General features: G+C 49.2%; 2 protein-coding genes across 2 annotated transcripts; both read right to left on the bottom strand.

The window, feature by feature from the left end:
- Positions 1–773: 773 nt before the first annotated feature.
- FOBCDRAFT_124783 (uncharacterized protein) lies at positions 774–2,744 on the bottom strand (the record flags this gene model as incomplete). The annotated part of the gene is made up of 3 exons (XM_031194321.3): positions 774–1,368; positions 1,423–2,072; positions 2,151–2,744. 3 exons carry the CDS (start codon positions 2,742–2,744, stop codon positions 774–776), a joined length of 1,839 nt encoding a protein of 612 aa, XP_031029059.2.
- Positions 2,745–8,402: 5,658 nt separating this feature from the next.
- FOBCDRAFT_284451 (uncharacterized protein) lies at positions 8,403–11,792 on the bottom strand. The gene is made up of 4 exons (XM_031194319.3): positions 11,654–11,792; positions 11,540–11,595; positions 11,190–11,479; positions 8,403–11,134 (listed from the first exon to the last, which is right to left on the bottom strand). Exons 1-4 carry the CDS (start codon positions 11,689–11,691, stop codon positions 8,570–8,572), a joined length of 2,949 nt encoding a protein of 982 aa, XP_031029057.2. The 5' UTR covers positions 11,692–11,792; the 3' UTR covers positions 8,403–8,569.
- Between the last annotated feature and the right edge of the window lie 115 nt (positions 11,793–11,907).

Genomic DNA, 11,907 nt, shown 5'->3' with positions numbered 1-11,907 from the left:
GCACCAATTTCTATTGTATCCGTGCATTGTTTCCTCTATGCTGGACGTTTCGTCATTATCACTTGCATTGCTAGACCCTGGTGCTGCTCTTTCACATGCCTGTTATAGTCAAAGCTTTTATGTCGACATCCGTTATGATATGCCTGACCCGAACGATTTACTGAGTGAAACAAAGATTGAGACAAAGCTTCAACGGGCCTTGATGAAACATAACCTGCAGAATGCTACCTTTGCATATGCAGGTGCCTATATATAAACAAACATGTCTCATGCTCGCTCTTTCTGGCCTCTGAGTCACTTTTCTCTCGCCTTTTTGCCAAATTACTTTCCATATCGATCAATGTCCTTCCAAATAGATATCCAGCCGTAATTCCTCGGCTTGACCGTCAAGTAACCCCGGTTTATGCGAATCAGACTGGGGTCCCATTTGCTTTTTGCTCCGCCCAAGACTCCATGCACTATCCTTCATGGACTCGTCATTACATATTCCATTTCAAATCAAATTAGAGTGTAATCAATGCATTGCCGTCATGAGAGGGGAGTGATTCATGTGAGTGCGCCATGATGGGACTAATTCTGAAAACCCATCATGTCCGATCTTGGCGATCATGCCCAGCATCAAAGTTGAGGTCGTTTCCGTTTTCAGGGGAACCTCAACAGACATCCTCTATTTCAAGAGTAGTCTACCTCAATTCACAGAGGTGCTGGTGTGATCAGCTTCCCGGTTGTGTCATTAAACAAAAGTCGAATATAGAGTCGAAGTCCGAAGTTACTCATCTAAACGTAGCTCGGAACGGCCCTTCAACCTTGACATCCCTGATACCTTCCGGCATCAGTCGCAGCCATTCATTCCAGCTTTCGAGGTCGACGTTGTCATCGTCCAGTCGAATAGACAAGTGTAATTGGGGACTGTTCTCATACGAAGAGAAACTTCCTCGCGTGGGGCTGTTCTGGTACACCGGAGAAAGGAAGATGGACGGAAGCCTCGAGTTGCCCGACATCATCATGTGCAGCGGCGAGGGGAAACTGGTCAATACTTCTTTCTCTGGATACTTATCTTGGACCATTTTGGCGTACTGAGAGAACAAATTCGCGTGAAGCTCGGCAGCCGAAAGAGGACTCAAGCGTGCTGCCCGGACTCGCAGTTGTTCAGCAAGGGCCCGAGTGAATGCACAGCGATCAAGATCGTAATAATGCTCTTCTGATACCGAAGCTGCAAGTAGTTCCAGGACGCCCTGTTGTCGAACCATTCTGGACGATGGGTAATATGCAGCATCCATAATAATCAACGTATCGGCACAAGCCTCTTCGAGAGTTTGTTGTATACCACCCCACCGGATTGTTGAGGCTTGTTCTGGATTTCGCGAGCTGCCAAGTCTTAGCCGGTATCATCAATGTAGAAGGGGGTGGCAAACGGCATACCTTGCCAGAACCATCTCACGATTGCCATCGAGGTATGTATGTCCTGCGTAATAGACTATCTTCAACACATCACGCTCATCGCGGTCCTCAACAAACTCGTTGAGTGCCCTTGATAGCCACCTCCATGAGCTTTTGCAGCCGTCAGAGGACGACGGGATAGCTTGAACTTGAAAGTTGTAGCGATAATACTTATCAAAAACCTCAGCGAGCTCCCGGACAGCGGTCTGAATTATCGGGACCTCTTCATCGTCTTGCCAGAACAGGAACAGAACCTGCACAGAACTGTATCGATCCCGACTGGGAGTGGAAAGCATACGCCCCACATTGGATTGGAGATCGTTCTTGAAGCTCTCGATGCCAGGTAAAGACAGGGACTTCTCGAGGCGAGGGCCCGATGGCAAAGGGGTACGAATTCGAGCGTCACTAAGCGGAGGTCGGCCGGGCAGGTTGGAGCCAGGAGTACTGGAATCGATATCCATTTCCTGGGTATCGTGGAACAAGGCCTGGACATTGGTGATCGCGGGGGCGGGGCTCAACGGTCGGCCGGCAGCGGCGAGGGAAGGTGCAATGTCCTGAATAGTCGGGCTATGCGAACGATGAAACTTGGTTACGACGTCTTCCCATGTCATATTATGATGACTGGGGTGGCACTACAATAATGGAGACAAGGGTTGGCATATAAGTCCATATAAAAAGGTTGTGTGGCACATAGAATGGGTATGACTTACAGCGACTCGTCGCCTCCTACAGTCAATGCATGCGCCCAGCTTTCGAATGAGTGCAGCGCGTTCTCTGGACTGCTGAGAAAGGGGCCCGGTCCGTCTCCTGCTCGTGCGGCGGTTGTTAGAGACGTCGGAGCCATCCTTTATAGAGAAAATGGACTGGTGCAAGTTAGGAGAGGTGTCGGCACTGTACGATGTGTTATTGGTCTCTGTGGAGGCCAAGGTAGCGCTAGTGGCCTGAGTTGAGATGGAGGAGCATGTGTCCTTTCTCAGAGGCGGCGTAACGGGGTGGAGGTTGTGGTGAGGATGATGGTGGTGCTGCTGCTGTTGGTGTTGTTCGAACGTATAATGCGCCGGTGAGGTCGGCGACGGTTGGCGGAGCGGGGGAAGCTCATCTGGATTTGGCGCGAGTGGATGGGCGGAGACTGATGCGACAGCTGTTGCGGCGGCGAGAACAGCAGGCAGCGAAGCAGACTGAGCAGAGGGCGAGGAAATTGAAGGTAAGGATGGCGTCGGAGCGGTTTCGGATACAGAGGTCGGCTGCGATGGAGATGGAGACGGTGGAGGTTGCGGCTGTTGATGTTGGTGTTGGTGTTGCATGGACGGAGCAGCAGGAGCTGGAGAAGCCTCGGCCATGCTGTGGGCGACAGAATTCATGCTGATAGGTAAAGAGATTAAATGAGCGTCAGAACTATTCAAACGCCCATTATCTCAAACTTGAGGGAGAAGAAGGGTTGAAGTAGGCAAAAACAGCTTGCAGATCAGGAAGCTTGCCAATAAGCCAATTGCTTAGATATATATCTGTATTGCCAGTGGGTGTGTCAATTGTGTATGTGCAGGCGCAAGCATACGGCACAGGTTGCACAAGCAATGGGCGCGTTGATATGTGTGCGTCGATGGTACCGTAAGTAAGAGAAGTGTTCACCCCACCATCAAATATTTCCAGCCTCAGCAAATAGAAGCGCCAGCAGTGTATAGATAACCGCAGCTTTGCAGGCGCACTGAAAGAGTTGTAGATGCTGGGAGAGGAAGATTCGCAGAAGCAACTTTGTGCCGAGATGGTGAACGGCGAGCTTAGAAGGGCTTCTGTGTGGGGAAATCTTGAGTTGGTAAGGCAGAAAATTAAACACCCTGGGGCGAACTGAGAGACGCAGAGACAAATGGATAGAAGATACTGAAATACTGTGCAATTCAATTGATCGCAGCGGAGTGCAGTGAGGCCCGGCGCAAGTACTGTATAGAGATATGGAGTGGTAATAGCGGACCAACGATGATTAAGCCGACGATGAGCTTCACAATTGGACCTTGAACAAGACGAAAGTGTATCAACGTCTAGCTAGGTGCGCGATGCAAGATAGCCAGTGGACGATACCTCAATTCGTTGCAAGACGCCCAGTTTCGGCTGCTAGCTTGTGGGATCAAAGGAAATGTTTGGTCGGATCAAGGCGACCTGAAGGCGAGATGAGAGTCGTATATACGAAAAGCCGGCCTATGATGTACTAAGACGGATTTCAAGATGTCGTTCAGGTGAGCGGGAAGCGTAACGGTGAAGCAATGAAGCAGACCAAGGTCACTTGAACAAGAAGATGGGATGCTAAAGAGAAATAGCTAACAAGAGCAAGAAAAAGACAGCGCAAGTTCATGCCATGGAAAGAGACCGAGAGTGTTCCGTCGTCGCGAAGACTGACCTGAGATGAATGGAGTGGCGTGTAAAAAGGTGAAGAAAGCGGAGGGGAGGGCGTGGGAGAGAAAGCTACAGCTATGACTCGACCAATCAGACAGTAGTTCGGAGGGTCTCACAAGCGAAAGTGGGGTGGGGGCGTGCGCGGAAGCAATTAGGTACTAACTCACCATGCACGGCGGAGAGGAGCGCTGCTGGTGACAATGCCCGCCAGAGGGGAAGTGGATTTCCCCGGGAAGCAGGAGATCAAAATGAGGTAGCTTTTCACGGCAAATGTATGGACTAGGTACCTGAGGTGAGAGTAAGGAACCGGCCCGGGAATACATTGGCTTGCATTTGGGGGGACCTGAGATTGGGTAAAATGGAACGATTCAATGAACGGAGTAGCCTTGACTTTGATGGTCACTGGATTTCTGGAGTAAGGTGGGTTCAAGGTCAGTCGAGGTCAGAAGCCGAATATGGACAATCAATACCGAGTCGAAGTAACTGCCCATCCAAGCATTGGCTGAGAGACATACATTTGTTGGGGATTTCTCACGAGCAAGACTGAGATAAGATACATGTCTTAATCATCAGACAAAAAAAATCCAACATTTCTCAAAAGGCCAATGACAGACAAGTCGACCGTGGGATGAGGTTCATGAAGCAAGACAAGGTGAGACGATTTAGGCTAGACCCGGCTGTAAATCCTGGCCGAGGTGAGCGGTAAATCTCGGTATGAAATGGAAAATGGCAGCACCACAACGGTTTAAGGAATCAATCTCGAGTCTCGAACATCCCAGGAGTAAGGATCTTGACAACAGAACCCAATTGATAAAATCTGCATCCCACTAGACTGGTTAAGCTACAGTAGCGTTATGTGATGATACGCGGCTCTGGCGGCAAATGCTAAGGTACCCTTGTTTTCTTGCTTGCTTGCTCTGCCCTGTCTGCAATGTACTGTACCTTCCCATATTAACATGCGCTTGTAACGTGACGACGTGGGTTTCTGGTGTTCCTGCCAATCCAAACATCACATCAGTAAAGGACTTTCCTCGGAATTGCTTTCTTTTTCGGAGGCAGTACATCTCATCTCCCCACTGAATCCCCCTCAAATGTGATCCAATCTCTTCCTTAACCGTACCCAAATATGTCGATTTCAACCGCACATCGGCTATTGGCACTTGACATGTCAAGATCGAGCAACATGTCAGACGAGGCGATATCGGCTCAACAGGGCTCTAGTCAATTACTCCGAACATTGGGCCTTTGATCGAACGAAGGAGGTTGCGATGTTCAATACTCGAGTCTGTATAAATCCGCCCACATCAAGCTTCATCTGACCAGACTGAACGATTACAATGCACTGGTCCATATGCACGCTAACATACCCCCGGGACATCTCAAAGAAGCAATCACCCACATCTTCTTCGAGGCAGAACTGGGGGAGGCATCTATCAGCCAATCTTAAGCCAGCAAAGCAAGAACTCGATCAAAATGTGCTATGCTGGGATCAAGTTCAGAGATCCATCTGCTTCATGGAACCATCTCCCAGTTCAAGTTTAAGGTCAGACAGTCTGCGTGTAACCCGTACCACGGACTGATGGATGGCTAAACCCTGTGCGTCGCATGGCATGCCTATGGCACCCTGTGAAGAGATCCGTGCAAGGACCCGTTGTCCAAAGCATCTGTTTGACCGGAGGTGCAACACCGAGCACAGACGATACAGCTCCCCTGGCTCTCAACGTCACAAGCTGGGACGCATCACGTCGTTGCCTTCTTCATTATTGGAAGCGAAAAGCTACCCAACATTCTCTTTTTCCCCTCTCCTTCTCAGTTTCAAGATCATGCTCTCGTGGGCTCTTTGGAGCCTGAATTCGCGACTGCAAGCATAAGACAATATGTCTCATGTTTGCATTCTGCGTTTCCACCCCCATGAGGTGACCGGGTTCCGTCACCGGCGGGTGGGTTGTCGCGGCCAGCCTCGTCGGCAGCTGCAACCTATGCTAAGACATGCTATGCTTGCATGAGTGTTATAACACTACGTAGTTGAGAAGAACATCAATTGGCCTTTTGTACCGTCATTATCTTTTGTCCCAAAGCACACCAATTAATCGACGCCACCGATTGGTCGTAGCCTACTTACGTTAGGTTCTTATTCGTTTCCTGATGACACAAGTCTTTTCGTACGTTGGAAACATTGTTGCCAACTCTCTCACTCGCAACATCAAGCTTTTCAATATCTCAAGCTCGACAGAGATGGTAAACAGCGCTGGACTTGCGACCTTGCTTCTGTGCTGATACAAGGCTCAGCCTTAAGATGATGTGTGGTATTGAACCGACTTTCCCCTTGACCATATTTCTTCTATCGAGACAAGCCAAGTGTAGGATGCCGTTGAGGCTCGATACATTACCCGCGGTTAATCACTTACACCTGGACCAGCTCAACGCACCTACCGCTCACACTACTGCGAGTTAGAGCTTGGCTCCCACAAATCGTCTCCATACACTTTAGCACTGGTGGTTCCATAGGCGCGCCTCCATATTGCAGAAGCAGCTCTTAAGCCATCCAAGGAGAAAGAAACCACTCAGACTAGCAATGCACGGAGTGTTGTCATTCGCCGCCCGCCGACCCCCGTTGCGGTTCGGTGAGAAGGATGTGTGGTCCGTACCCACGCTACATCGAAGTGATTCGGCTTTGAACTCGGGAAGAAGCACCACAAACTCAATTTGTCAACCAGGCACGTTGTTTGATGGTGGTTGTTAGTGAACGGTCAGTTTTTCGCTGCAGAGCCCCAGGCACATGGCCGACCGTCCATCATCCGTCATCCCGTCCCTCCAATTATTGTTAGTTATCACCTGAAGTATTAACCACGTACCCTGTTCTATGTACGGCAGACTGTTCCTTGGGGCATGCACGACAGAGCTGCCTTGCACTAAAATTCGGAAAGCATAAAATATGTGCAGAATTCTATTACGGCATTACAATTATCAAATCGACTCGATTAGATTGGACCGGCAGTGGCTGAATTCCGCCCAACTTCGACATGAAAAGAAATTTTGTCTTTCAGGTGCTTGATCGGCTCACCTCACCCCAGAATTCGTGAAGAGAAATCATCGGCAGCTAAGGGACCTAGATGCCAAGGGCCCATTATCATTATCAAGGGTCCCTACTGGCCAAGTCCTGGGTCAATTCTCCGCCCCCATGCTCACAAACCAAAGCAAGGGCCCAGTCTTTTCTTCTTTTCTTCTTGCTGAAGCCTGTGGGCCTAACATCTGGGGCAGGTTCAAACAGATTCACCGAGGTTAAGTCGAATGCTACGAAGCAAAGCCGCTCACCTCGTAAGTGCACAGTCTTAGATGCAATGTTACTGCGGATGTCTTGAGAACAGTTGTGGATGTGCAGTCTTGTTACAAGACGGTGACTGAGACCTCCACATGGTCACACACATTGTCAGTTGTCTGCCTGCCTTCAAGTCGGTCATTCTCTCATATGCTTATGAGCATAGCAAGCCCATATATGATCCCATATTCATGACTTTAATCATTTTATGTCTCAGTATTCCTGCAATGTGGTGTATGCCACCTCTTGGAACAAAGAGGGTGTTGCGACACACATCAAACTCTCTTTCACCCCAGTCGAACCTGGCTCCGGGTCTTCACCGAGATCTTTTCACGAGACATCATCAGATCCGATCCACTTTTCAGTTCTCGTTGTTGGTCCAAGCTTGAGCAAGGACTCGTTGATTCATCGGCACCATGTTCCTTTTTGACGGATGGGCAACCGACCCTGACGTGACTCTAAGTCCTTTACAATAGGCCAATCGGTGTTGCGATCTCCACCAAGCACATTAGATTCACCGATACAAGGCGTCTTCAACCGACGGAGAAACAATCCGAATGCTCTTTATTTCACCAGTTCGATTCTGATTAATTGGGTCGAGGACGTTAGATTTACGAAGCTGACACAATTGAAACCCCATGGCATCTGACGGAGCTCTCACCTTCATTTCACGTCACATTAGCACGACGCTTGACATATTTCCAGAACACCTCATGTTGGGCTCAGGTTCTCCTGCTACATACATACCGCACAGCTGTTGAAGGTCAGGCAGTGACTCCGGACTTGTCTCCGGTGCTGGTTCCCGAATATCGAAAGGCACTTGCCGGACTGGGCCCCGTACCCATGCGGGATTGGACAGAGCTTTCGTCTTATCGGTTCATCGTAGGCCGAGAAGACCGTCCCGGTACCTCCTCTCGTAGGCATCCGCAGTGGCGGAATGACCGCGGTGTAACTGCCGCCTACTTCACGCCTTACTATAGACCCCAGCTGCCGCCTGTATTTGAGTATGCACGGAGTCTATAGACTTTTCGATGTGCATCATGGGTGCTGCCTCCCACGCATCGAGACCTCCAATGACAAAAACCCTGGCTTTTTGCGAACTTATGGAGACTACATGGTGACAATGTAAGTCGATCGGCATCCTTTTGGGATACCGCTCATGTGATCTTCGGTATTCTTGAATCAAGCTGTTGAGTGGGTTGTACGCTTTGTGAGCCTGAGCAACGTGGTTCAACTTCGTGCGATATTTCAAGGATCGAAAATGTATACTCCTCATATTGGCATCCTGCTACATGACATGCATCTAGCTACTCCGGTAGTGATGCTTCATAACCATAGAATCGAACAAATATACAAGAAGACGCCGACAAGTTATTAGCTTAAATGAGATAGAGATTCTTGCCACCATTCAAACCATTATAATCACCATTTCTGATTCTTTGTCCATGGAGAGCTCTTAAGCTCGCCCTTATCATTCTTACTTGTCCCAATCTCATCACGTTTGTCATCAACTAATCTCCCCCATTCAAGCAGTAGTCTGAAGAGATAGACTTCTTTATCCTTTTCTCCTAATGCTTGGTTTGCCCACTTGGCACCCTGCTGTGCAATCCAGGCGCCATCCTTGGCCAGCCCCTTCATGTCAGTATCGCGCCCGTTGAGGTATGCTTTCTTCTGTGTACCAGTAAAGTATGTCAGGGTGGTGTGCAAACCCTGATAACGCGTATCGATGGGCACGAAATGCAGCCAGGGAATCAGGCGATCGCTATACCACGTACGGAAGATGGTGGAGATAAAAGGTACGCTCTTTGAGCGGAGCACGCGGAGAAGGTCGGGTGAAGGCCCGTGGTCCTTATCCAAGAGGAGGATATAGCGGTATTCGAGGGGTTCCTGGTCCTGAGCTTCGTTGACGATGGGATACGTCTGATGAAGAAGCTCACAATTGGGGCCTATGCAGCCTGTGTAATTGTTCATGCCGACACTCGATGGAAGGACAAGATTCGCCTCCGTAATTGGTACCTTTTCATGTCGGTATACTGATGCGTCTTTTGCCGTTGGAAGAACCATTGAGACCTTGTCCTCGGGATTTTGGTTACCCAACATATGAAGGAGCCGGAATTTATGATTGCCGCGCAAGGCCTGGTCTGAAATAACGCCATTATCAGTTTGACCACGCCAAAACATGGCGTCGTAGCGACGGTCAAAGTTCCAGCCTATATCAGCTCTGTCGTCGTCTTCCTGTGGAAGAGGTATTAGGATGTCATTGAACGGCTCCGACTTGGAGAACCCAAACAATGGCAAAAGGTCCCTGATTGGTTCCGCATGAGGACTTGAGAGAGACATGCCGTGGAGGTACTTGAGATCAGGCTGGAAGCAGTACTGGAGTGATCGTTCCCAGTTGACCATGAGTTGCGCCTTTGAGTGCCTTCGTACGCACTCGGCGCAAAACTCTCCGATGTTCCAGTGCGGGTTGGTTCGAGTTCGTGAGCCAGGGGGGCATGCTTCAACCTGCATCTGGCGATAGTTGGCTGGGCTTATCATGGAGGGCTCCTTGTCTTGGGGATAATCTGGGAGCGTTGGCAAAGGGGCAGGCACGGGAGTCTCTGCAGATCCGGCTTCCTTTACTTGATCTGCGTCATCTTCTTTGACTGCCCTCTTCGATATCAGATTGACGATTGGGGTCAGGTCAGCTCTGCTGTGCCCATTCGCCGTCTCCCATGATGGAAGAATCCGTGGTGTAATTCCCAAATTAACAGGAAAGAGCATGTCAGGGAGAAATTTAGCAAACTTGTTGATGGTTACGACGAGGCCGTCCAGCACCTCGGCATCATGGCCAGTGACTTCAGGTAGCCTCGATGCATTACCGTCCTTGATACCGATTGTATGGATGCCAGGCATCTGAGACAATATGGAAGCTCGTTGTCGAAGTTTGTTGGGTGGGATGGCTCTGAATGGGGCCAAATCTTGGTCGATCTGATCAAATTTATCAATGACAACAGTATCTTTGGCCAGGTCATACCAATCTGGAAATGCCGGGGGAGGATCCCGTCCTTCATGTCGTTCCTTATAGATCTTGTGAGCGATAGAAAGACTCCCACTTGTGCTCGCTTCCTGCATCCAACGGTCTTGCCTGATATTGGCTCTGTAAATGAAGTCATTGACAGGATGACGCTTGAAAGTCTGCGGATCCGACTTGGCAATGAACACAGTAGTGCCCACAACAAGGCCAACGAGGAGAGCCATGAGAACGAATCTTCTGATGAAGATGACAGATTGAATACCATGAGTGTATGTAAAGATGATCATGCCGAAAGCAATGAAGTAAAGTGGCGTGATCTCATGAAGGCGTGTAGGGTGAAGGTAGTCTCCGTAGTTGAAGATGTTATGACAGGCCTTTGCTGTTCCTACCAGAAAGGTGATGATAGCGGATGGTGTAAGCGGTGATGTCTCGCAGACCCAGAACGTAGCTGAGATCATAAGTGCTGCAAAGGCAACACTGTCGACGATGATATCAAATCCGTAGAGAAAGCCAAACCCAGCGTGAAGCACAGACGAACCCCTGAAAAGCCTGCTCCCCACCCACACAAGGCTCATCGATATCGAAGAGAGGGTCAAGACCGTACCCAAAGTCCGTAAACGAAGCTTAGCTGTGCGCGACCAGGCGAGCAAGCGCCAAAGAAGAATCACGATGATGGCATCAAGCACAAGTCCCATACACTGCAAAGCAAGGGTTGACCGCTTGCTCTCGAGGAGTTTAAAGCAATAGTATGTGGAGCGTGTGATGCGGCTTGCGGCGTAGTATGTGCCTGTAGAAAACACCACGAGACTAGACACCGCCATAGTGAGCATAACTCTTGGGCCGCTGAACCAGTCGACCAAGTCATCAAAGCATGAACGCCAGGGGTCATCAGGGTCTTCTGGTGGTGGAAAGCCCCATTTTCTTCGAGAGGTGAAAATTTCATAAGCGAAGAAGAGAAGTGGTAGAAAAGACTGAACGATTGTAAGCTTCCCTACGATCCATTTGTGATAAAGGGCATAGTCTCACCTCGAGGCCAGGAGTTGCACATTGTTGCTGATAATTGACACGATGGAATATTTCCAGCCTCAATACAATGCATAATACAAGGATCGGAAGGGAAAGTCTTCTTGGCCTTCCAGGAAGATGTGTGTTCTGCCCCTTTCGAGCATCATGTGTACCATCAAGTAGAGAGCCTTGACGACGATGTGTCGTGAAGCGTCCGTCTGCACCAGGAAACCACTTGGTTATACAACTGACTCCGTAGCATACTAATCCAGAGAGAAGAAATACAAGAAATGATGATAATCTCGGACTCTCTAAGCAATATCTCATGTTAGGTCTGGCTGCATATCTGGAACGACAGGGCTAGGACTAACCTGTTAGAGAATGGCGTTCAAGGGTTTGAGATATGTAAAAGAATGAAGAGGCAGCACTATAAACAACATTAGTTATTATACATTTTGAGACTTGATAAAGAGGGGGGAATGTACCATAAGGCAAACAATTGAACCACTGTATCTCCAGCCATGATGGCTTTATCAGCACCCTCAGGGCCAAGATAGACTGAAACAACAAATATTTAAGCTTGGAACGCCTCCAAACCACTCATGTCGTCGCAGTCCGGTGTTTGACCCTCAACCAAAGCATAGATATTAACTCCAAGTCAGTATTTTCATCAATCGCAATTTCATATCGTCGTCATGATGGAGAAAACACAAGACAACACCCCTGCTCAATTCTGGCT

This window comes from Fusarium oxysporum, chromosome I (assembly GCF_013085055.1).
Source record: "Fusarium oxysporum Fo47 chromosome I, complete sequence".
Lineage (NCBI taxonomy): Eukaryota > Fungi > Ascomycota > Sordariomycetes > Hypocreales > Nectriaceae > Fusarium > Fusarium oxysporum.
This window is presented reverse-complemented; position numbering and strand designations above follow the sequence as displayed.